Genomic DNA, 26,892 nt, shown 5'->3' with positions numbered 1-26,892 from the left:
GAAATCAGGATTTTAAGAAGATTCCCAGGTGATTCTAATGTGCAGCCAAGGTTGAGAACCACTGATTTAGAGAGACAATGGCTCCTATCACTGAAAGGCAATGAAGGCCCTGAGAATGCTGATGGGGGAGAGGGACATTTAATGAGCACGGAGGTGCCACCAGCAGAAAACAAAAGCAATGGGTTAAGTATGAGCCTTCATTTGATAGTCACAAGAGCAAATGTTCTGAATCACAGGTCGTGATTGGCAGGTGAGCTGCTTCTCCATTGGGCGGCTCTGTGCATCAACAGGGTACCATCAGCTACCTGTTCAACCACGGCAGGTGATTTCTGGAAAAAACAGCTATCTTAATAAAATTAATACAATTTCAGTCTGACTGGTATTTTTTAATTTCTTAGTGATGAAATACTGTCACTGAAGTAAATTCTTGATTTTTAGTAATTAAAAATTATTTTAGAACAAGGTACAGAACAAAATGTACCAAAATTTTTTATTTATTTTTTAAGTGGTTGATTGTTTTAGAAACTCCTCTAAATCTCAAATATGCAGGATGGGTCAAAAGTATGTTTATAGTTGTGAGTAGAGGAAACAGTTTATTCTTTTATTATTATTTGTTAATTATTGTATTATTTTCCATATGAACAACTGTAAACCTACTTTTGCCCCACCCTGTACTTACACATATTCCTAGAAAATTATTTTGCCAGAGAGAAGTTTTAAAGTCTTAAAATAAGGTAGCATATGGATTGGAAACTAATAACAGTGAAACTATGTATGATTAACAATGGGAAAAAATGTCAAAACGCCTCTTAAAAATAACAGAAGTACATATAATACAGTCTGTCTTTCTCTTCTAAGTCCCTATGCCCAAATCCTTATAGCAGTATGAGGTCAAGACAGTACACTGGGATATAGGAAAAAGAACTCCCATTTATATTTTTGTCTTGTACTTTAAACTTTCATATTTTTGTGTTTTATAATTATAGTACATGTAATAGGATACGATAGTAATATGTGTATGTAATTGATCAATATATATGCGTATATGAGGGTGTATACTAAAAATCATTTGATGGGGTCCAAGATCAAGAGTTTGGATCTCTGTAAGAAAGAAAAAATAGTTTTCCTGTCTATACAGTGGTTTTAGAAGAGCAATGTTTCTTCCTTCTCTTTGGCTAAAATTTCTATTCAGATTTTAATTCATGTGCCCTTTGGGGGGGGAAACATATATCTAATCATCTGCTGGTCTCTCAACCTCTTAAATCCATGCTCCTGCCTTTGATAGAGACAGATCCCCCAAGAGTCTGTTTTGGCCACAGGTTGAGAGTCTAGCTCTGCCCAATCTCATCTTGGGAACTTCTACTTTCTGTGGTGACTATTAGGTAAAAAGTTCCTGTTACATTGTCTAAATACAAAATTAAAATTGAAGTACATTCTTTTCAAACTGCACAGCTCCCTTTTCCAGATTGTAATATTCCTGCCAAAGAAGGAATATTCTCACCAGAGTGAGAGACATTATTTCACAGAGATCTGTAAATGACAATAAACACCAGTGAGCCTTTTCTGCCTGTCTATCAGAACCCCTTCTCTTGGCATGTGCCTGAGAGGAAAGAAGCACATGAGCACTCACCCAGTGTCTTCTGGATATCATTCTTGGCTGGAAGTAGAGATCCCCTGGCATCTAAAAGCACTTCGGCTGTTTTCTTCAATTTCTCTACAGCCACCTGCTGACTGGATATCTGTCCTTGCAGAGCCTGAAGGATCGAATGCTTCGATTACACTCAGGACTAAACAACAGTTTTCCAATACGAAAAAAAAAAAAAAATGACTTACAGTAAGATAAAGGTAAATTGGACAGAGTAAACTTTTCATCATTATAAACGTAGTCCAGAATTCTTAGAATAAAGCCAGTTATAAAGTGGTGCTAGCAAAACCATCACCAGTTGGGAAAATACAAATTCAGTCTTTTGAAATAAACCTTGGAGCGTATGTTCATGATAATTGGCCTGCTTCCTGATCCTGTGACCCTTAGCCTGAGCTCCTCAACTCCCACTTCTCTGCTTTGTACAATGGCCCCCACTACCACCAGGAATAAAATAAATAAATAAAAACAAACAACAGAAAACCTTGGGACCATTTCTACTCAAAAATACAAGTAAGGGCTTTTATTTGAAGCAGATCCTAAGTCACTACTGAGTCATATTTCTTTCTGTTAATTCAATAAAGGTTACTTAACATCTAACATATTCAAAAAGATCTTGCTACATTGTGTGAAAAACACAAAAATCAGACAGACATGAAGCTTCCCCACAGGGATCTTCTAGTCCAGTGATGGCGAACCTTTTGAGCTCGGTGTGTCAGCATTTTGAAAAACCCTAACTTAACTCTGGTGTCGTGTCACATATATAGAAATTTTTTAATATTTGCAACCATAGTAAAACAAAGATTTATATTTTTGATATTTATTTTATATATTTAAATGCCATTTAACAAAGAAAAATCAACCAAAAAAATGAGTTCGAGTGTCACCTCTGACACGCGTGTCATAGGTTCACCATCACTGTAATCTAGTCTAAGGCAAGGAGTGAAAAGTGCCAAAGGGGAGTAAAAACAGTACTACCAGAAGTAGAGAGGAGGAGTAACTGGAGAGAGGCACTGAGATGGTCCTGAAGAAAGTGTGGATTTGGGCAGACAGAAGTGGAGAAGGAGAACATTTCCCTGTAGGATGAACAAAGATGGCAACAGAAGCATCCAAGGGAAAAACGAGGGTCCCATCCAGTCTGAGAGTGTGTGCAGCTGAATAAATAGCAATAGGACTGAAAGGTCTCCAATGTCAGGCTGAGGAGTTTGCATTTTATCCGGCAGCAACAGGGAGTTATCCCAGGCTTTGGAGTAAGGGGTTGGCATGCTCAGAGCTGTCTTACGGAAGGCTACTTTTGTGATGCTGGGCGGAAAAATTTGATGGGGAAGAAATGAAGCACGGACACCAGTTAAGGCAGTGGTTCTCAACCTTGGCTGCACATTAGAATCACCTGGGAATCTTTTTAAAATCCTGATTTCTGGGCCTCATCCTCCGGAAATCCTGTTTCTTTGTTATGGGGTGAGGCAACAACATTAGTAACAAAGAAACAGAATTTCCGGAGGATGAGGCCCAGAAATCAGGATTTTAAAAAGATTCCCAGGTGATTCTAATGTGCAGCCAAGGTTGAGAACCACTGGGTTAAGGGCAAAATCAGCAGTCATGAGGTGGAGAGCGCCTGTCTGAGCAGGGATAGTAGAACTCGTTACGGAGCTGGGAGGTGTCCACAGGACTTGGTAATCGATCATCTAAAGCTGTGCTCGCCAATACGGTATCTGCTCCCTACAAGTGGCTTTTAAATTTAAATTGATTGAAATCAAGTGAAATTTAAAACTCAATTTCTCAGCTGTACTAGCCACATCCAAAGCCCTAAGACCTAAGTAGTCAGGTGGGACTGGTGGTTACCATGTGGGACAGAGCAGATCAAGGAACATTCTGATCATCACAGAATGTGCCCCTGGACATCACTGCTGGAGAGGGCAGGTGCAAGGAACAAGAGGTGAGCTGGAGGACAAAAGTACCCAAAGGTTCTGAGCCCAGGTAATTAATGGGACTCATAAGCAAAAATGGGAACAAGTTGAGGCGCAAAGGAGCATCTATTTGGAATTTGTGGCTGCAAAGTGCTTTCAGGACACTCACGTAGAAAGAAACATCACAGCTGGGAATGGGGGCGACTCTGAACACAGGCTAGAACTAGACCTGAAGCACTGGAGGTCAGGACCTACGATGAGACTGTGAAAGGAGAAAGCACAGAAACACCAGAGAAGGGGGCCGTGCAGCATCATGGAGCATATTTAGATGTAAGTGGTAAGGAGAGGAAAAGAGATGGAACAAAGGTCATCAGGGACATGGAAGTGAGCCCAGAGGATTCTGTCCCCAGAGTTTAAAGAAGAGAAGGTGGAAACAGTTAACTGTCAACTGCTTCAAAAGGATAATGTAACCTTTAATTTATTGAATAGAGGTCCCTGGAGTTCGCTGAGTGAGCAGATGCATGTCAACAACAGCAAGATTGAGGAGAGAAGAGATAGAGATGGAAACCATAGGTAAGTCTGCCAGAAGTCTGGCCCTGCCTTCCTAACACCTCTGTCTAAATGGGCTGCCTGGCCACACGGCCCCATGCTTGGCTTTGATTTCACTTGAGGTATTCAAGCTCCTCTTCTAGTCTCACATTTGGATTTCGAATTCTAATTCCCATATGTCCGACTGTAGATGAACTCATCCCTGGCCATGGGCCCAGGTTTCCAACAGCCTCTTGAATGTTTCCATCTGGGTGTAAACAGTCACCTCAAATTCAAAAGGCTAAATCTGAACCCATCATCTCATTCTTTACACCTGTACTTCCTCCTGGGTTTGCATCTTATTACCCAAGTAGTAAATCTGAGGGTCCTCCTGGACTCTCAATCCTCCTTTTCACATGCAAATCAACCATCATGACCTAACAATTTTACCTGCTTTATACATATATGTCTTTTTTTTTTTTTAATAAAATCAGACTTCTTTGTATTTCTGGATCACTGCAAGATAATCTCTTGCTTAATTGGAAAAAGCATTCAATGTCTTCCCTGCTATAGACCCCCAATGTGTTTTGTGGAAAATACATATCTATGTATATCACTCCCCTCTTTAAAATCTTACAGTAGCTCCCTATTGCACTCACAATAAAAGGCAAAAACTTGAGCATGCTATTAAAGGTCCAGTGAAAGCTATTCCTTAATTCTATCTTCAATGTCATCATTCTCTACTTTCTGTTCCAGAAATGTCCAACAACACAGATATTTCTTAGCCGTTTGCTCATCCTAGATACCTTAGCATCTCTACATACCAACCTTCCCAGCAACCTACCCCCCATCATCCTCAGCTTGACTCTTATTCACTCTTTAAAATTCAGCTGGGAAGCCTTCCCTAACTCTCCCCGACCCTAGTTGTAAGTACTCCACCCAGGAGCTCCCATAAATACCCACTAAATATCAATGTATTTATTTGTTTCTTCTATCAAACTATAACGTCCTCAAGAATTAGGCATTTTTTCCTATTCAGATTTCCATTATCACTGCCTAGACCAGTGCTTGGCATATAGTAGGCCTTGATAAAAGCTTCTGGAATATGAAGAAATACAAAACGCTAATTCACAAAGATATATACACCCCTATGTTCACTGCAGCATTATTTACAACTAGAGGCCCGGTACATGAATTCATGCACACATGGATTCCCTCGGCCTGGCTGGCGATGGGGGCCGATCGGGGCTGTCTCGTCCAGTCCCCATTGGGGCCAATCGGGGCCCACCAGCCGGGAGGAGGGACCACAGGAGGTTGGCTGGCCGCAGGAGGTTAGCTGTGGGAGCACACTGACCACCAGGGGACAACTCCTGCGTTGAGCGTCTGCCCCGATGATCAGTGCGCATCATAGCTACTGTCCAGTCATCTGGTCATTCAGTTGTAACGGTCGCTTAGGCTTTTATATATATATATAGATAGCCAAGATATGGAAGCAACTTAAGTATTTGTTAACGAATGAGTGAATAAAGATGTGGTACATGTATACAAAGGAATATGGCTCAGCCATAAAAAAAGCATGAAATCTTGCCATTTGTGACAGCATGGATGTACCTAATGGGTATTATGCTAAGTAAATAAATCAGAGAAAGACAAATACCATATGGTTTCACTTATATGTGAAACATAAAAACTAAAATAAATGAACAAACAAAACAGAAACAGACTAACAGATATAGAGAATAAACTGATGGTTGCCAGATGGGAGGTGCGGTTGAGAGAATGGGTGGAAAAGAGGAAGGGATTTAGAAATACAGATTGGTAGTTATAGAAGTGTCATGGGGATGTAAAGTACAGCATAGGAAATATAGTCAATAATCCTATATAATAAAGAGCTAATATGCTAATTAGACTGAACAGCAGAATGACCGGACAACCTTCCAGATGACCGTCTGGATGACCCTTCCAGATGATCGTCCAGACAACCTTCCAGACAAAACTGGGGATTCGAGGGCCAATGCAGCTGGGGCTGCGACGGTTGAGGCAGCCGAGGCAGCCGGGGCTGTGAGGGCTGAGAACCTTGCATGAATTCTGTGCATCTGGCTTCTAGTACTATATAATAAAAGCCTAATATGCTAAGTGTCTGTTCATCCAGTGACCTGTAGACTGTTCAATCAATCAAATCATAATATGCTAATGATATGCTAAGGCCACTCAACCGGTCGCTATGACATGCACTGACCACCAGGGGCCAGACAGTCAACGGATCGACCAGTCATTATGACGTGCACTGACACGAGGGGCAGACAGTTGACTGGTCGACCAGTCGCTATGACGTGCACTGACCATCAGGGGGCAGATGCTCCAACTAGTAGATTAGCTTGCTGCTGGGGTCCGGCCGATCAGGACTGAGCAAGATGAGCCAGACATGCCCTGGAGCCCTCCTGAGGTCTCTCCCCGACCCCGATCGTGCACTGGTGGGGTCCCTCGGCCTGGCCTGCATCCTCTCGCAATCCGGGACCCCTCAGGAGATGTCAGAGAGCCAGTTTTGTCCCAATCCCACAGGCCACTCCCCTCGGGAGGGTGCTAAATGCAGGGCTCACGGCTGGTGAGTGCTGCTGCGGCAGTGAGAGCCTCTCCCGATCAGGACTAATTGGGCATGAGCCCCATAGCAGGCACAGTGGGGCCAGGATGAGTGGGAGCAGCAGATGAGTAGGAGCAGCAGGCGGCGTTGGACAGCGGGTTTCAGCCCAATCCCTGCAGGCCACCCTGAGGGACCCCATCCATGCACGAATTTGTGCACCGGGCCTCTAGTATTGTAATAACTATGTATGGTGTCAAATGGGTACTAGACTTAGGGTGATCACTTCGTGAGTTATATAAGTGTCTAATTACTATGTTGTACACCCGAAACTCACATAATATTGTTTGTAACTAATAGAAAAATATATTTAAAAATTAAAATACAGGGATATTTAGAAAAAAAGTTTCTGGAATAAATGAGTGAGTGAATAAGTAAATAAATAAAGATATCAGGTGTAAGACTTTAAAAGATCCTCTTCTATTTCAGCTTTCATCAACAACAAAAAATGCCTAAAGCCAATAGCAACAATGTCCTCGATTTATTTTCATATCCAAGAAATTGAGATGATTTACAGGCAGTTGTGTGTACCCCAGAAGGACAACCAAACTGGGACCAACCAGAGACCTGTGAACTGAACACCAGATCCTACAGATGTTCCCAGAGGCCAAAGAGCCAGTAGCAGAGTGAACCTGTTTAGGAAATTCTCCCACAAGTTTAGTTACAGAAAGGATTATATAAGAAATTCTTCAAGGGACTTTACCTATAACCAGACTGAAGTCTAAAAAAATTATTTTTTAAGAATGTGAGTTCCCTGATGGGCAGAGGTAGGGTTTTAATACCTTTGTGTCTTCACAAAACCCAATAATGGGCCATGCATATAAATGTCTACCAGAAAACAAATAAATGCATGTAAAAGCTGTCATGGTTTTATAAAATCATCCAGGACCAACGATGGCCCTGCTACCAGCTTAAAACTTAGAAATGACTGACAAAAGAAGCATCCCTCCTTCACCTCTTCTCTTCAAAACATTCCATGCCTTTTCTCTCCTATTTATGTCCAAGAGAGTCAATAGTTTTTCATTCCTAACATGATATCAGGTTTTAATTGAGCTACAATAATGGTTGATAGTATTACGTGGGGAAAAAAAACTTCAAATTAAAGTGCCATATATTGTCTTTAATGGATTTCAATGAGTTAAACATGAAAGAAGTATCTGGGACAGAGAATACTGCAAGGTCATGACCTTGGTCTCCAGCCTGGGCCAGAAAAAGATGAACCTGGGTACTTGCCCAACTCATAAAAGCTTCCTGACTTACGGCCATCCCAGAGATCAGGGAAAGGTTGGAAGGTGGTCATTGTCAGTCAAGATGACCGAGCTCCACGCCTGGTCCCAGACCCAGGCCTCCAGAGTGGTCCCGGAATCCTGTCTTTCTGTGCTTCGTGCGCAGCAAAAATACTGTAGTGTTTGCGGATTTCCCTAGAAGCACAACTTGAGGAATGTCGTCATAGCCCAGTGATAACAGATTGTTGACAACACAGCAAACAGTTCTTTGAATAATAATGCTGATAACAACATGCTATTAGACAGAAATGTTTCAAATGAGCCAACCGGGTTTCCTCCATTTACATTTATTATACAATTAAATATAAGTAGAAGTTAGAATTATAAACACAGAAAAGGCTATTTTTTGTAGTAGTCTTACGTGTTTATATTATAGTTAAAAATAACTTTTCAATGTTGTTAATAGAACTGAAAGAAATAGAGACTGCCTCATTCTCATAAAAATTATCCTCTCTGCAGGCTGAGATCATCTGTGAGGAAAACACCTACAGGTGCCAGGAACAACTTTAATCACACACTTAATTTTTAAAATGATGCTGTGGCTTAATTAGAATTCATTCTCCTCTGAGATGCTGCTTTTCTTCTTACACTTTCTCTGCTGCCTTAGAACTAGAGGAATCATCTTCCGCAGTACATGTCAAGTAAGTTTTCCTCTGTTTTAGAATTAATTCACATTTCTGCTTGATTAAAATAGCCACACATTCTTTTGGGTTTCCTTTTCTTTTTTTCCTCTAGTTACATAAAAAAAATTACTTTTACACTGGATATAATCATCTTCCTAATACAGATACAACTTAAAATGTGTTGTTGTTTTCTATACTTTCCTATACTAAAAATACTTAGCTATATGATTAAATGTAGGCAGTCTTAACAATTATCTTAAGCTATTGGCATTGCCTACCAAAATAATAGCCTCTATGTAATAGCATCTCCTCCAACCCTCCCACATACACTGTCCTTAGACAAGTTATCAAGTGAGAATCAGAAACCTAATTAAGACACATCTGTTTCTGTGCTTGTGGGAAAGAGAGAGAGTAAACAAAACAAAACGGAAAAAAGCAAAGCCCCAGCTGGTGTGGCTCCATTGGTTGGAGCATCCTCCCATACACCGTTCAATTTCCAGTCACAGAACATACCTAGGTCGCAGGTTTGATCCCTGGTTTGGGTGTGTACACAAGGCAACCGATCGATGTTTCCCTCTCACCTCTTACCTCTCACCTCTCTCTCTCTCTCTCTGCTTTTCCCTCTCTCTCAAATCTGTAAGCATATCCCAGGATGAGGATTAAAAAAATAATTTGCCACCGTATTTAAAAAACAAAACACACACACACACACACACACACACACACAACACACACACAAAACACAGTGTTAAAAAGGCACACCCAAAGGAATGAAGCAACACTAGGACAGTGATGGCGAACCTATGACACGTGTGTCAGAGGTGACACATGAACTCATTTTTTTGGTTGATTTTTCTTTGTTAAATGGCATTTAAATATATAAAATAAATATCAAAAATATAAGTCTTTGTTTTACTATGGTTGCAAGTATCAAAAAATTTCTATATGTGACACGGCACCAGAGTTAAGTTAGGGTTTTTCAAAATGCTGACACGCCGAGCTCAAAAGGTTCGCCATCACTGCACTAAGAGGCTCCATCAGCGTAGGGAAGCTGAACTGTCCAAGACATCTCCCTGGTGCCTAATGTAGAACAGGTAAACTTGAAAGGACAGAACGGGGCTGATAACCGTGTTCCTAACTCCTCTTCAAGCAAAAGCCAAAGAATGTATCAGTTGCTCAGCCAGCCCTTATCTCAGCCAATAGGAACGCAAGGAAACTAGCCCAAGGCCAAAAGTATGCTAGCCACCTCCTGTCTTTGTGTAACCAGACCCTAGGTGCACCCTACCCTTGCATCATTAGCCCCCCCCCCCCGCCCCCGCCATCACTCAACCAACCAGAATCGGCCAAATCAGTGGTCTGAGTGAGCCCCCACCCCCTGACCCAAGCCCTATAAATTCTTTGTTCTCTTAGAACTCAGGGCTCTCTCTTGCATCCAGTAATGGAGGCAGGAGGGGGACCAAGTCCCGGGCTTGAATAAAAGACCCTTTGCTTTTGCATCGGAAAAGGCTCCCTGGTCGTGGATTATTGGGGACCCCGAACTCTGGGCATAACAAACTCTCCAGCCCAGGAAAAATGCAGGGCCCCCATCCTCCTTACCTCCCCACATGTCTCCTCCCTCCTCTCATCCCATACTTCCATCCCTCTTCTTTCTGCCTTGGTCTTACTTCATCTACCACATTTCATCCAAGGGGATGACTTAGCTTTCTTCCAGCCAGAAGTCACCAGTCTCAGGCAATACCTAATGTTAAGCTCACTCAGTAGGGTACCTGTTTTCCTAGTTAATTCTCTAATTAACAGATGCAACTGAATTCTGAAAAGCAGTTGTTTAACTGGCAATATAGTGTTTACTTTCTAGCTCCAGTGACAATAATACTGCTGCTCACCTGCTAAAAGGAATCACAGAATAGATTTATGAAATTAAACTTTCAAACTCAAACTAATTGGTCATTTGGAATAAGAATAAGATAATTATCTCCTCTTAGAAGGTAAAGGGCAGGGATAAATGGTGATGGAAGGAGACTTGACTTGGGATGGTAATCATACAATATAATATACAGATAAGGTATTGTAGAATTATATACCTAAAACCTATATAATTTTATTAACCAATGTCATCCCAATAAATTCAATAAAAAATAAATTAAAAATAATGATTTCCCCTTACATTAGGATGTAAAAATATGCTTTAAATTTAAGAAGCAGAGACTCTCCTTGCCACTGTTGGTATGCAAGTCCCACATCAAGCCTGCATTTTTTAAAATCTATTTTATTGACCTTATACAGAGAGAAAGGGAGAGGGATACAGAGTTAGAAACATCGATGAGAGAGAAACATCGATCAGCTGCCTCCTACACACCCCCTACTGGGGATGTGCCCACAACCAAGGTTTGACCAGAATCGAACCTGGGACCTTTCAGTCCGCAGGCCAACGCTCTATCCACTGAGCCAAACCGGTTAGGGCAAGCCTGAATTTTTTAAAGAGCAGGTAGGTTTTTTTGAAAATTGTGCTAGGTAATAACGAAAGTTTATTTCTCTATGAATCATGGGAATATTCAATAGGAACACAATCCTGATCCTCAGAGCCCACATGTGACAGTGACATCCCTTCCTCCCTTCTACCTGTCCATTCTTAAACAAATATTTATCTAGTACAGTGGTTCTCAACCTTGGCTGCACATTAGAATCACCTGGGAATCTTTTTAAAATCCTGATTTCTGGGCCTCATCCTCCGGAAATTCTGTTTCTTTGTTATGGGGTGGGGCCACAACATTAGTAACAAGGAAACCATTTCTGGAGGATTAGGCCCAGAAATCAGGATTTTAAAAAGATTCCCAGGTGATTCTAATGTGCAGCCAAGGTTGAGAAACACTGATCTAGTACCTATGATGGGCCAGATCCTGTTCTAAGTGCTTCTAGGTGCTAGGGATATAGCAATGAACAAAATAAACAAAAACACCTGCCCTCATGGAGTTTAATTCTAAAGGTGGAGAAAAACAATAAACAAAATAAATATGTATAAAGTGGCCCAGACGATACTGGTTCTTGTTTGTGGAGGAAGGAGGGGAGGGAGTGGTGGGATGCAGATAATCAGCCATAACAGCAATGTCAACCCAGTTAAACAGCAGTAGAAAAATAATCTCATCTATATATATAAAAGGCAAATTGTCCCCTCAGGAGTTCAACTGGGAGTTCGATCACTCTCTATGACATGCACTGACCACCAGGGGGCGGCACGGAGTGAAGGAAGGCACCAGCGGGCAGTCAGGGAAGAGGGCCCTGGCCAGCAGCTGGAAGCCAGGGAAGGAGGGCCCCCGCTGGCAGCCAGAAGGCCCCAATCAGCCCTGATCACCAGCCAGGCCTAGGGATCCTACCTGTGCACGAATTTTGTGCACCAGGCCTCTAGTTAGAAAATAAACAGACTGCTAAAAACTAAAGTTATAACCCTCTCTAGAGGGAGAAATATACTTTTCTCATCTTTTGTTCCACTTTCAGGTAAAACTATCACAAAACTGTGGGGAAGTGAAAGGTTTTCAGTAAGACTAATGAAGGGCTGGGTACCCGTCCTCTCTCTCCTCTCTTTACCTTGGTCTCTTCTAACTGCCTCTGCAGATTTTTAGGGTCCACAGCAATGGGTTCAGACAAATGTTTGCTGGCTGTGACCTCGAAGGCCTGGAGCTCAGAAAGAAGTCCACATGAAGCATCTTCATAGTGTTGATACTTATCCACCAGGTCTTTAAGATTATTCCCAAGGACACTGCACTAAAAATATCAAAAGAGAAAAAGGGTGGAGAATTAAAATCTACCATTTTTATTTGTGTTAAATAACCTTACCACCTATGAATGCTATAACTTAGAAAGCACCAGACTTCAACCAATGTGAGTTGAAACTGTAGGGCTAAGATTTTTCTCCTTTATATGAAGAAGCATCCTCTAACAAAATCAAGAAGTACCATAAAAATGAGGAGATAGTCCTAAATTTATACCCATTTGAAGACATGTTTTCAAGGGCTGAGTCTTGATCCAAAGTGAAAGGTTTGGATATCAATCGTCAGAGGCAGCAGATTTACCACAGCACATTCCCACTCAGTGTTATACACCAGGTGTCTAGATATGTATGTGATGGAAAGGTTTTCAAGGTCCTTAATGAATCACCTCTATACATTGCACAAGATTAATTAACACAAGAAGGGCAAACAATCTACATCAGAATAAAGCCAAGACCAAGGGTAAATGATGCTCTTCAAATCACTTGTGCAACTTGGCCAGTCTGTTCAGCTTATATAGTAAACAGGGAAATGTTTTCTTAGTTTTGTGTTTTGTCCAAGGGAATAAGAAAAGGTGAAGGAGTCTGTGAGTTATTAAGTAATAAAATAATGCACTGATCAAATACATCTGTAAAACAAACACTTGCAGTATTTGTGAAGGGAATTATCTGAGATGAAACTTTAGTTCTCAAGTTTGAGAGGCTGTGAAAATTAGCAAGCCACTGTTTGCCTGGAGACAAAACATGCACGCCACCTGGTGGTAGAACCGAGTATTACTGAGTTTTAAGAGTTAGAGCTGCCTAGAAATCACTCAAAACTAAAGTAATAGTAATAATAACAACTACTATTACTACTTTAGACTCCTAATCTTGAAACACACTTTTCTGAAGTAAACAAGATGAATAAGACTGAATAAGATAAAACTACCTTACTTTCCCTGCTTCAGTTGTTTAGGTTTCTCATTTCTAATTCCAAAACAAAAGTTGAGCGAATAGAGTAAAAACTATAATCACAGATTGATCTTCCCCTTAAAAAATAAGCTTACCTTAGAGTAGAGAGACCTGAACCGATCCGTGGCACGATCCAATTTGCTCTGGACTTCTCTGTGAGCGGCAGAAGTGTCAGTATTATGCTGGTCGGCCTGGCCTCCGCCATCTTTTTTGCTGCAAGACTTGGCTGCTTCCAGCACCCTGTTTCCAGAAATTGTGATGTACCTCAAGTCGCCTTTGTGAGAAATAACATCTTCTGAGAAGCTCTTCTGCCTCTTCAGTTTGGTCATTAAACCACTGAAGTCATCTGCCCCCGCCTGCAGGTTTTCCAGCTCTTGCTCCGACTGCTGCAGCCAGTGCTCGAACTCTCCATAATCCGTGTCGAACTTCTCCAATTCCTCCTGCAGAGAATGTGTTAACTTCATTTTCTTCTCCGACTCGGCCAGTGCAGTTTCGTAGTGCGCTTTCAGTTCCTTCATGTTCTTCTGCAGTTTCTCTTTGTCCTCGGGAGAGAGATAGTGACCCTGCTTCTCCAGCAAGGCTTGTGCAGACTGAGTGGCCAGGAGGACGGCTTGCTGCTGAGAGATGATCTTCTCGTGTTGGGCCTATGGGGAAACAGAGACACTGTGACTTTAAAGCAGGGAAGGGGTTACTCTGAGGTTGTGGGAGCTCTCCATTGCCTCAGGACCTATAAACTCCGATGATCTACAGACAACTTGCTTCTTGTTAACCTTTTCAAAATGCACAGTATTTGCCTTTTATTGGTAAATTTCAGGATAGAAAATGCTACATTTCAAGTACTCTAATCTTATTTTTTAAGATTTCCAATCTCCTTGAAAGTACTCATATAATCACATAGGACAAGGACGGCTGTTGAGAAGCTTCGGGAAAATGTAACAGATTTGTCTTCCAATCCTAAAACAAGCACCCGCAGTCAGATCTCATTTTACTCACAGCTTCCTCACAACACCTTAAAGAGACTGCTAATGTCTTTACCTAATTACTGAGCAAATAGGTATAATACTTACCTATGACATGATCCTAAAAGGACAGTTCAACAGAATACAAAATTTGTAATTTTAAAATTATAAACACTATGACAATAGTTAAGCAAGAACAATGTAGATTCTGAGAAGCCCAATGAACTTAGAGGAACACATGATAAAAAAAAAGAATACTGCAGCTACTAGTTCCGCTGGGCCTCAGTTTCCTGCATGTGGAAAATGGAGACAGCCACCCATACATGTCACAGGTGCCAAGTTGTCCCTATCTTTTATAGACCTTTTATAGACCCAACAATAGGATTTTACATCATTATGTTGAAGACAACACACCTTAACTTTCTGGTATTGCTGGTTCAGATTCTCCTCAGTGGTTGCAACCGGCCCATCCACATCAGTTTCCAACAGGTTACCATTAACTTCGTCCTCTTCTCCCATCTCCGACTTGCTGTCACCTTCTTGGAAATGAGTCCCGTTCTGTTCAATCACCTGTTTCTGTTTTATCCCCGCCCTTTCTGAGTCTTTATCAACATGTGACAACCAGTCCAAAAGGTTTTCTATTTTGGTTTTGCTCTCTTCCAGCTGCTTCACAGCTGCAACCTGGAGGGAGAATGGTGTTGAAATGGGTATTCCGAATACGGGCCCAGGTGTTAGTTTTAAGACATCCCCAAAAGTAAATATTAGATCATTTAAAATTAGAGTGGGTATACTAAACAATGACATGCATTGAAAACTGACCACACTGATAGTAAATCTTAGAGGAATAGGAAGTTACTCTGAAGTTTCCACTGTTGTTAAAAACACATTCCAAAATTTTAACTTTAGCAATTAGTGAGTCCTCACATACTTCACAAGTAGAAAGTCTCAGAATCCCACTGAAACTTTGTAGAAAAGGTAAGCAAAGCCAGCTCTTCAAACCTTTTGTAGTAATTTGGTCAATGACAAACGTGGAAAACCAGAATTCTAGTCCCGGGTGCCAGTCGTTGCTTAGCACTGCCTGACCTCACTTAATGAATCAAGAAGCTATGACCCTAATCACTTTAAGCACCACATGCTTGAATAAGGACCTTTTCCGTCTCTTCCTTGATTGCTGTCGTCACAGCTTTCTCCAGCTCCTTTTTCGACTGCTCCGCCTTTAAATTGAGTTGTTCACACTTTATCTTAGCTTCCTTAAGTTTCTCTTCAATCAAAGCCTGATCTTCCCGTGACAGCTTTTCACCATTCTCTTTCAGGAAGTTCTCTGTGTTTTTCACTATTTCTGCCAATGCCTGTGCACTTCCTTGCATATCTTTTTGTAATTCCTTATAACACAAAAGGGGAAAAAACATCTTAGTAGATTGCTACCTATTTAACTTTTCCAATGTTGTAATTCTAAAAGAGGGTCTGTGCAAAGGAGAGTCTAGCACACATAGACTGAAAGAGCATACTCAGTATGTTCACTGAGTTGGTTTACTTCAATTGCAATATTTAATACTAGAGGCCAATGCACGAAATTCATGCAAGAGTAGGCCTTCCTTCCCCTGGCTGTCGGCACCGGCTTCCCTCTGGCACCTGGGATCCGAGCTTCCTTCCGGCCACCGGCAGGCACCCAGGACCTGGGCTTCCTTCACAGTCCCGGCTTTGTCTGGAAGGTCGTCTGGAAGGATGTCTGGTCTAATTAGCGTATTACGCTTTTATTATTATAGATAATTTGAAATCTCAAACAGCATTAAAGAAACATATGAGATTTTCATGTTTAACAAAGAAATGTGGTTTGGAAAACATTGAACAATAAAGTATTCAGTATATAAACTATATAAATTTGAATATATCAGATTTTTTTATGTTATGTGAGTGCATTTATAAAAGCTTTTAAATGCATGACCATATTATTTATTCTGTTTCTAAACACTTTTTAAAAAAATATACATCTACTGCTCAGGGCAAAAGTGGATAGTTCTCTAAGTTATGAGCTAAGTTGTTTCTAAAATAATTTCTTTTTTAAAAAAAATACATATTTTTATTGATTTCAGAGAGGTAAGGAGAGGGAGAGCTGCCTCCCGCACGCTCCACACTGGGGATCTAGCCCACAACCTGGGCATGTGCCCTGACTGGGAATCAAACCATGACCTCCTGGTTTATAAGTTGATGCTCAATCACTAAGCCATGCCAGCCAGGCCCTAAAATAATTTCTATACAAAGATAATCTCTTCTAAACAGCTTTCCTACATCCAGATTTCTCTATGTATTTTCTCCTCTTCTCTTCCTCCTTTATTTGGCACTTTAATTATCTATATTGCACCGTGTTTGAGTTTTCATATTATTTTTCCTTACTTTCAAGACTCCTCAAATTCTGAGTATTTGAATTGAAAGAGGTACTTATTGAGCTACAACATTGTGATATTAACTGTGCTGGTCATGTAACACAATATTCACTTAACTTTTACCATAACATAGCAATGGAACTATGACCAATGAAGAAACTGAGGCTCAAAAGGTTAAATTATAAAGCTAACAATGTGTAGTGTCTGCGATTTAGACCAAGAGCTAGCTAGTTACAATGAGAATGTTATTTCTTCTGACATCAAAATAAAGATATCTTTATCTGTCATTACTGCTTGTCCCTTCAATGAAAACGGACACATTGCAGAGAAAGATGAAAGGGATAAGAAAGAGCTAAGAAAGTGAAAGAACCCAAACTGATGGCTATTTCACCTGATTTTGAAAGTGAGTGGTTGGCCTTAAATGGATCTGAGTTTTAATTCACCACACAAGTTATTTCCACTATCAAAACTCCTTTATATCTCCTCCACTCAAAATTTCACCAAAAAAAATCAGTCAAGAAAATTATTTGGCTTGCTTGAAGTTGGAAATGTGACTCTTAGTATAAAGTTTATAGCTCAGGAGGGCTGGGGGCATCTAGGTATGGCTTGTCTCAGAAAAGCTAAAATGATTGCTTTTTTCCCCCAAAAATCCTAACTACTTTCCAAATAGTAACCGAACTCTACATCAACATAGAACTACTGAGGCAAAACCAAATTCTACCTCTTGCTTGGACTGGTACTTCTTTAACTCAACTGTGCCGTCGCCAATCACGAAGGCTTCCTGGTGCCCAATCAGGCGGTTTTCAGTCTGAGTAAGGAGATCACATATTCCTTGGAGTTTCTCTTTGTACTCCTGCTGGCGCTCTGCCACGATCTACAGGGGAACAAAACCAAAGCGTCTTCAATGGGGATCATACGCTCACGATGGTGCTAGCTCCTTATCAGAATACATTTTGCAAGTTTCCTCTAAAAGAAGCTTTCTGAGTATGCTGTAAACATGGTAGCAGTGGGGTACCAACTGAGCAAGGTGACACAGAAAGTAAGAGCTTGTCCCATAAAAAAGGAGAGAGAGCATGTTTGGATGAAACTGCTCAGCAGAATACTGGCCATGCACATGTGTAAGAGATGGAACTTCTGACCGACAGGAAGAAACATTCCATTTTCTTAAGCTCTTGAAACCTGCGACACACAATTAATTCTGTAAAAGGATATCAAAACAGAAGTTAGTCGTGATGTGTCTGTTAATATATTTGACATGTGCATATAGGTTGTCATGCTAGAGACAATGCCTGGTGTTTCAAGAAATAATAAAAAGAACATCGCATGCAGTAGCTTTACTTATTCACTATGTCTAATTCCATTCCCACCTCTTTGTTCATTATTGATTGCTATTGGATGCAGCACTCTAATATAATCCATTAAATAAGAGATTTATTTCATAAGTCAATTACTTGTATCTTTCACTATCCGATCACACACACACACACACACACACACACTAGTTTATTCATCTTATAGACATAGATCATGTTTACTAGGCGCCTACCACATGCTGGGCAAGGTGCTGAGAGTTTTATATTCATTATTTTATCAATGTTCACAATATGACCAGGCAACCACTGTTACTATTTCCAATTTGCCAGTGAGAAACCTATGGATAAATGACTTGCCCTAGCTCCACAATGAGTGAGTGTAAACTGAGGCAGTCTGGCTCCAGAGCCCTGCTCTCAACTCCTGTGCTACACTGCCTCCTAGGGGACAAAGATACCCTTAACCTTCTTTATTCCTATGTTCATCAATCTATCCTTTGATATTTCCCAGTGCATCTGTATAGCCTACTCCTAGGAAAAAAAGTGAAGGCTCTCCCTTGAAAGCAGTAGTTTTAGGGAGTCATGAGTATTCTAACAATGAATTATAACATTATTATGGAAAGCAGTACTATTCTATATGGTAGAATCTCCACATTATACCCTGTCCATTAATTGCCTTTCCAGAAAAATCTTTCCTATCACGCCATAATCCCTGGGTATTGACATTACAGGCTTCACATTGAAGAACTGAAAACACAGAATCCACAAAGAAAGGCAAACCTTCTGATCATCAAGATCTTGTTCTAGCTGTAACTGAGCCTCTAAATGTTCCACCTGGGTAGTTACTGATTCCTGCACATCAAGAAAACACCTCTGAGTTGTATTTAAGAGCCTCAGCAGCTGTTTGCTCTGGCTGGGAGACAGATCTTGAGCATATTCAGAAATGAAGAACTGCACATCAAAGGCAGTAGTGTCCAGCTGCATTCTGGTGTGTCCAAGCTCCTTTAACACGTTCTGTGAACAAAGCAGTACAAGTTACCAACAGGGAGGTAAGCCGTAATATACAGCTTATATTTACAATGATACTTACTTTTAAAATATGCTTCTTATATCAGGTTTTATTGATACTTTTCATTTACTCAAAAATCTATTCATCACCTAGTAAAAATGGTAATGATGAAATTATTTAAATAGTGCAGTAATTAATCCTATATAATAAAAGGGTAATATGCAAACTGACCGAATGGGCAGAACGACTGGTCACTATGAAGTGCACTGACCACCACGGGGCAGATGCTCAATGCAGGAGATGTCCCCTGGTAGTCAGTGCACTCCCACAGGGGGAGCACTGCTCAGCCAGAAACCCAGAAGCCGGGCTCACAGCTGGCGAGTGCAGCAGTTGTGGCGGGAGTCTCTCCCGCCTCTGTGGCAGTGCTAAGGACGTCTGACCAATGGCTTAGGCCAAGCTGGCTGGCCTAAGCCATCAGTTGGACACCCCCTGAGGGCTCCCAGACTGCAAGAGGGCACAGGCCAGGCTGAGGGACCTCCCTCCCACCCACCCACCCACAGGACACGAATCTCGTGCACTGGGCTTCTAGTATTATATAAAAAGACTAGAGGCCCAGTGCATGAAATTTGTGCACAGTAGGATCCCTAGTGGCTGCTGGCTAGAGGTACCTCCCTTCCCCGCCCCCGGCCACCTGCAGCCGCCAGCAGCCACTCCCGGTCAAGGGGACAACTTGCATATTAGGCTTTTATTATACAGGATAACCCCTCTAAGAATATTTTAAACTTGCTTGCCATATCACACTTCAAATGTAACTCTGACCAAAGGTAAAGTTCCAACTGATATACATTTGGCACGCTGAAGGGAAACATCAACGTTAAAATATTGCTTGCTAATATTTATAGTACCCATGCCACTGTGGTCACTCATAAACGAGACTATGGGGAATCTGAAACATAAATTAAGTGGGCCAGCATTTCAGTTTCCTAACTCTCAAGTCAGGGGCCTACCCATCATTCATGAGGCATGCTGTTCAAATTAAGAACTTAAAGGTGGGGTGAGGCAGGACAAAAAGGACTAAAGGACTAATACATAAAAACTACTTACACTATGATAAATTTATGTGATTAATTTATACTATTAGGGATTTGAATAATATATAAACATAAAAACAAATCTCAACATGTCTATAAGAGTTTCATAAGGCAGTTGGGATAGCATCAGAATGGCATCCATAAAGTTGACTTTATTTTATAGTTGTGTCAACTATGAACAAATATCTTGTAGACACAAAGAAATAATCCATAATAGCTTTAGAAAAGTCATATTTTTTCTAAACATTTGTTACATTAAATCCATAGGTTTTTAAATGTGCTTTGTCTTAGTTATTTTGATACCTGCCTTGAGAAACTCCAAACTTTTCTTTACACGCTCAGTATCTTGAACATTCACTGGCTCCATGTCCTTCACCAACTTGCTCTTCTCTGATATCCAGTGTGAGAACGACTTGAGTTTGTGCAGAAATTCTCCATGGGAAATGGCTAGTTTCGACTAGAAAACAAAATTGTGCATTCATTTCTGTTTCTAAAATTCAAATTCCTACAAATGGCGATTCTGTTTTAAGAGCTTAGCACTCTAAAAATAAAATACTTATGTCTTATGATTACATTTTTAAATAATCACATTTTCTTCAAAACTTCAATCTCAGTGTGAAACGTGTTGATGCCTACCATTTCACTGTCAATCGCCAGAACAAGGTGTTTCATTCTTTCTGAAGATACGTCGCTGAGGGAAGAGAAGGCATTCTGTAAACTTTGGAGGCTTACACTCAATTCCTCACGATGGTTTCTGGGGAAGTCACTGGGAAGGGATTTTAAAAATTCTTCTGCCAACTTCATGTCCTTTCTTAAAATAACAGCAATTGGAGCCAATCCCAATTCAAATGTCTGCAAAAAAATAAAGATAGATAGATAGATAGATAGATAGATAGATAGATCCCAGAGCTATTTAGTGAGAAATACAACTAATATCCAAAACATAAATGTAAAGTGCTCTGCTTACTTTCCCAAACTGACATCAGCTGACTCCCACCCATTACAGGCAGCAGATAATTCTTACCTCTAACTGCTTAAGCTGATTCTTCAAAGCTTCTAGACTGTTATCCAGAGACTCTTGGTTGTCTAAGGGAGGCTTCATATCTTGAAGCAAAGCCAAATACTCGTGCATTTTTGATGTGTGCTGTAAACACTGCTGTAGCTCATTGGATAACTAAACACAAATTTGGACATTTTAATTCAATAGCCTCTATGCAGGTTTTTAGAGCAAATAAAATGTATGGGATGATTCCCAAATGTTTCATGCAGCTACTTCATATGAAATGTAAAGTCAACTTACTTGTTCCATTGAGCTATCTCCAGAAGTCATGTCTTTTGACCCTGAAATACATTCCAGATGGTCTGGGAAATCATTGCATTGTTCCTCCAGCTTCTCATCTCTTGACAAGGCTGATGCACGTACAGTAGAGTTTTCTGGTCCAATTTCTTTTATATTCTGTAAATTAAGGGAACTGTGGTTTCCTTCTTTGCTTTTATGATCATCAACAATGTGTGGTTTTTCATGCACCATCTCAAAAGTAGTAGGTGATTTTTGATTCAAGTTTCCAATCTGTTCTGCTTTGTCTGAGTAGCCATCGGCAAGCAGCTTATAGAAAATATTTTCAAGTTGCAGTGGAACTACCTTAGATGTCATACCTCTTTTCTCTAGATCATACTCCATCTGCGTTAATTCTTTTATCAATTCAAATGCTCCTGTAATTTTCTGGCTATACTGATTTTGCTTAAGTATATCAAGGAGAAGCTCAGACTGAAGATTTGCAATACAGAACGGATCATCTCTACTCTCTGCTCTTAGTTCTGGTGAGTTATTCATGAGGGAAATTCCAGTACAGTCACTGATCTTAGAGTCGTCGCTGGGCAGACTAGCTGCATCCTTTACCAACTGTGATGTGCTAACCCTTTTAATTAAGCTTTGAATTAACATTTCAGTATCTTCACAAGCTGAAGGTTCTCCAACCTCTTGAGAATTCATATGACCTTCTTTCAACCTACTTTTTAAGATGTCCTTGACATCCTCAACAAATGCCTGACATAATTCAGGGGTCTGAACCTCTTTTTCTTGAATTCCTGGAGACAAGGCTTGTTCTTCTCGTGGCTGTTGCTTGATTATTTCTTTCTCATGGTTCATTTCTGAGAATGTGCAGTCTGTGCTTAAAGTGTTGCTGGAGTTACCACTTCTTATTCCAAGGCCTTCCACATTTCTCAGAGGTAAGATCGAAAGTGTGCTTTCCTTTCTTTCTGGTGTGAACTGAGGCATTTCCGCTCCTCCTTCTGAGGTACATTCTTTAGTACAAAGGTCATTCTGTTGAGCCTTCTCATCTAGAGGTGAGTCTTCTTGAGTCAGGGTTGCTTTCTCTTTTGCATTATCAACTCCTAACTCTAAGTGTTCTTTCATAGGAGGGGAAGCTATGAGAGTACCACTTGGGATATCCTCATGTGGCTTCAATACATCTTTTGCTTTTACATCTTTTGCACAATGTTTTAAATAAGTAAACAGATCAAGTTCTTTCTCAGGTCCATCAGTGAGTGATTCATTCTCAGTCGTTGTATTCCCTTCAGACAATACGTCTGAAGTAATGTCACTGATCACTTTGGAAGCTAATGAGTCAAATATTTCTTCAAGATTCCCAAATGAAACAGGACTTTGACTCACAATTGTTTGTAGATTCTTTGGTTCATCTTTAAGAGCTACAGTTGTTTTTTTAAGGCTTCCTTTATGATTATGTCCTTCATTGGTTGTGATCTGTGGAAACGGAAACTGAGTAACTAAATCAAGACTCTCCCTCGTACTTTTACTAGACAAAAGTTTGAGATGTTTATCATCTTCTACTTGACCTTCCATAAGCCCTTCTCCTTTACCTGGGAACATTTTATGAATTGATGTTTCATCTTCTGTTAGTATATTGCTTTTGTCATCTCTCTTTTTCATTACATCTCTCCCACTTCCTTGATGATCTTTATCAGTTACAGAGTCCACAGATGACAAATGGCTTTCCTCAGCAGGTTTTCCTATTAAAACAGTCTCAGAGCCAATGATTTGATCAGAAGGTGAATGAATATCAGTGTTATGTAAAATACCTTCAGGGCCAAAGGTGGGTTCTGATTCAGTGTCTTTAACGGTAGGCAGCAATATATCCTTAACGGCCATCTCAGGACTCAACAGATTTTCTTTGCTTCTTCCAAACACCTCAGTTGTATATTCTGGAAGGTTGCCTCTTTCAGTAACTAAGCTACTTTTACTACTTGGTTCTCGCTGTAAAACATTTACACTTTGCTGTTTTTCTAGAGAAATATAATTTTGCTTTTTACTCAGGAGAATGATTTCATTAATACTTTGATTTTCATGGCTGTTTTCCCTTTCTTTCATAGTGGCAGCACACAATTGGATATCCATACCATCAGCCTCATCTTGGTACATGGTCTTTTCCTTCTCATCTCCCACTCCTTCTTCTTCATCGCCATCATCATCATCATCATCATCATCGTCATCATCATCGTCGTCATCATCCTGACCATTACTGTCACACAAATAATCCCCATAACTTTCTTCATATTGCATAGAATCAAAATGATCAGTATCAGATTTCAATTCTTGTCCAGTTACATACCCTTCTTCTTTTCTCCCTCCCCAACAGCCAGTGTCATCAAATTTTAATGAAGCACTGAAGCTATCTTTCCTTCCTACTATTTCAGAATCAGTCAGTAAGTCAGACTCATCACCTTCTAAATTATCTGTACTTTCCCTTTCTGATTCAGTTTCCAACAACTGTTCATTGATCTTAGATGAGCCGACTGAATTTAAAGGTATTCTTTCATCAGAATCTAATTCAGCTTTCTCCATACCTATGAGACAATCCTGAAAAGACTGGGCTTTCCCCCTCACTCTTAAGCTATCAACTAGTCCCCCCTGAATCACCATAGGCTTTTCATCCTCTCTGGGAACATCATAAAAAACATTGCCAGGACAGGCAGCCCCATCATTTTCCTCTTGCAGTGTGTCATAGTCCTCGGGTTGCAGACAATCACAATCATCACTTTCAAGAAGCAGAGAATCATGGTCATCGTCTTCAAACAAGGGAGTATCATAAAAATCATCGTCGCTATCAGTGTCTGTTTCGGTGTCCCTCTGCTGATCATCCAGTAGTGACCTTTCATAGTCACCAGCACCAGCAGTTTCTTCAAGCGATGATGTGCCATAAACATGAGATGCACTGGCATTATCAGGATCACCTGTTGGTGTTACGGCACAGGAGAACTCCTCCACTGTGGACTCATTTTGCATGTCTTCAGGTTTCTGTTGAGAAGCAGCATGTATTTTTTCATCTCCCCCACTAGTATCTGAAATAGCTTTGTCATTGTGATATGGTACCTGGGGATCACTATGAGCAGTATTTAAATATTTTTGTCCACAGTGTTCTCCCTTCAAACTGATGTTAATAGCTGCAATTCCTAGAAACTGGTCTTGAGGTTTTTCTCCCAATGTGGACTGGTCATTGGATGGCACTGTAGAGGCTTCCCATTTATTTCCATTGTTCTCTGTGGTATGTAAATCATTAAAACTTCCCCAATCATTCCTCAATTTATCATGACTTAATAAGGCACTCAGCCTGGGGGAATAGTCAAAGACAGGTGACTCCTTGTCTATATTACCTTCAGTCTCTGTTTCTTTCAAGTTACAGATGCTACTAGTTTTTGATTTCACTATGGAATTTGTTGTCAAGTCACTTTCAAGGTTTTGCATATTTTTAGAATGACTACATTCAGCTGCATGTTCATTTTTTTCAACTTGACTTTGACTTTCACAGTTTTTAGGTATATTTTCAGAGTCTGCATGTCCAGACTGTGTAAAATAGGATGCAGAATTGAGAACATTCACGCTAGCTGAATTCTTAACTTTATGATCTGCTACCATTATATGTATCGGGTTTTCCGACTGACAAAATTCACTGAGAACATTAGTTCCCATTTCATTAAACTCTTCTTCTAAGGCATGCTTTCTATTTTCAGGAATTTCTTTAGGTTTAGGTTCTCCGCAATGGCATTTGTCAAAACTACTTGGTGAAGTTACACTTTCATCCATTTCTTTACTTGGGGCATTATTCAGAAATACACCAGGGAGTCTTAAGGCATCAATACATTCTTTTATGGGTGTATCTTCATCAAATTCTGTACTACAGCCTTCTAGTAGCATACCAACAGCCTCATTCAAGTCTCCATCATACAGCAACAGCCTCTGCCCTGTGTTTGCATCCATGTAGCTATTAATCATCAAGTAAGACAGGAACATTTTTTTAGTCTGTTCTGAACTCTGAGTTGCCACTGGCTCTTCTCCATCAAAACTATCTTCTTCTTGCCTATAATCATGGACTATAGATGGTTGGAATTTACAAAAAGAGAGCCATCTTCTGGCATTCTTACAGGCTTCTAAATCTCCCAAATCTGGCATTTTATCGGGCAGTATTATACTTTTTAAAATCAATGTTGTGTTATTATCTATAATTCCTAACTGTTGCGCCACATCTAAACCAATGACTTGAGAAGTTTCTGGAATATAAAGAGCAGCTATTTTCTGCCTACCATTCAGGATTTTGTATGCCAATTCATTTGTGATCAACTTCTGCTGCAGGGAAGAAGATGCGGGAAATATTTCACCAGAGTGAGGCCAAATGAGTCCAACGTAGCCTCGCTGAGCCTCGAGTACCAAAAGAGCACTGCTCGAAGTTATTAAATCACACTGGACTGCTTCATCTACAGTTAAACGTTTGGCAGGGTTTGAGTGGATGATCCCACCTGTTTGAACCTGGTATGTTAGAATGCTGTTAGCAGTATCTCTGTCAATCACCCCATCTGCCACAGCTTCTTCAACAGTCATTCTTTCACCAGAGTTGCAATTGATCAGACCTCCAGAAAAAAGCTGTGCACCTAACAACCGAAACATGGTTTCACGGTCTATGAGACCTTCATGAGCTGCCCTTAAAATGCTAATGCTCCTTCCACATTTTAAAGTTATTCTGCCTCCTTCTTGTGGCCTCACAGGTAGAAGCCGCAACCCAGTGTTTTCCTGTAAAATACTTCTTTCCATAATATCTACTAAAGACACCTTCTCAGAGGTACATGGATCGATAAGATCTTTGCACATCTTTTGCCTTTCCAAGACTTTAGAAAATAATGCTGAGGAAACCATGTTCTGTTGGAAAGCCTTCTGGAGGGTCAACTGCTCCCCTGTGACTGGAATGACTAGTGAGCCTGTGGACAGCAGTATCTCAAGAACTCTGATGGCCATGGACTCTGATATCACGCCTTGAGCCAGAGCATCCAGCACTGGAATTGTGGTGGAAGGCACAGCAGAAATAATCTCCTTTGCTTGATTCAGTTCTTTGAGTTGGCACAGAACTTGTTCATCAATGAGGCCTTGACTTTTGGCACCTCTGAGGTCAAAGCATTGCCTTAATTCTGGTGAAATTAGACCGGAAATCATTAGCTGTGTCTCAAGCAACCTTATTCCTGTGTCATAGTCGATAAGGCCTTTTAAAACTGCCTGAAAGATGGGAAGGACTTCTCCAGTTGTCTGGTCAATGGTGCCTGCAATCACTTTATCCAGCTGAAAGGAAAATACAAAATTCTCAGATCAGTCTGTGATTCAAGGGTGGGCAGGGTTTCACAAAACTTCACATGCATTTTAAAAAAATAAATAATACACTTCAACATAAAAATCCTCTACTTACCAAGGCGTGGCAATGCTGTGAATGTTAGGCAGCTCAAATGCACAAGTGATCTATG

The 26,892-nt window shown here is 40.6% G+C and overlaps 1 protein-coding gene across 20 annotated transcripts in view; it reads right to left on the bottom strand.

Annotated features, from left to right (window-relative positions):
• The window catches only part of DST (dystonin), a 432,285-nt gene that overhangs the window by 109,745 nt on the left and 295,648 nt on the right, over positions 1-26,892 (bottom strand). For 14 of the 20 annotated variants that reach the window (XM_070418341.1, XM_070418345.1, XM_070418343.1 and 11 more), the window contains 11 exons: positions 21,392-26,713; positions 21,116-21,265; positions 20,728-20,943; positions 20,399-20,548; positions 18,772-19,005; positions 17,403-17,555; positions 15,446-15,679; positions 14,712-14,978; positions 13,434-13,982; positions 12,207-12,383; positions 1,631-1,754 (listed from right to left, as the gene is read on the bottom strand). In XM_070418341.1, coding sequence (XP_070274442.1) covers positions 1,631-1,754; positions 12,207-12,383; positions 13,434-13,982; positions 14,712-14,978; positions 15,446-15,679; positions 17,403-17,555; positions 18,772-19,005; positions 20,399-20,548; positions 20,728-20,943; positions 21,116-21,265; positions 21,392-26,713 — 7,576 coding nt within the window. The remainder of the gene's footprint in view (positions 1-1,630; positions 1,755-12,206; positions 12,384-13,433; positions 13,983-14,711; positions 14,979-15,445; positions 15,680-17,402; positions 17,556-18,771; positions 19,006-20,398; positions 20,549-20,727; positions 20,944-21,115; positions 21,266-21,391; positions 26,714-26,892) is intronic. The other 6 variants (XM_070418355.1, XM_070418354.1, XM_070418357.1 and 3 more) reach the window with 1 other exon arrangement.

This window comes from Myotis yumanensis, unplaced genomic scaffold (assembly GCF_028538775.1).
Source record: "Myotis yumanensis isolate MYYU_CA2020_CCGP unplaced genomic scaffold, mMyoYum1.0.hap1 SCAF_6, whole genome shotgun sequence".
Lineage (NCBI taxonomy): Eukaryota > Metazoa > Chordata > Mammalia > Chiroptera > Vespertilionidae > Myotis > Myotis yumanensis.
The sequence above is the reverse complement of the archived record's forward strand: the minus strand, read 5'-3'. Positions and strand labels throughout refer to the sequence as shown.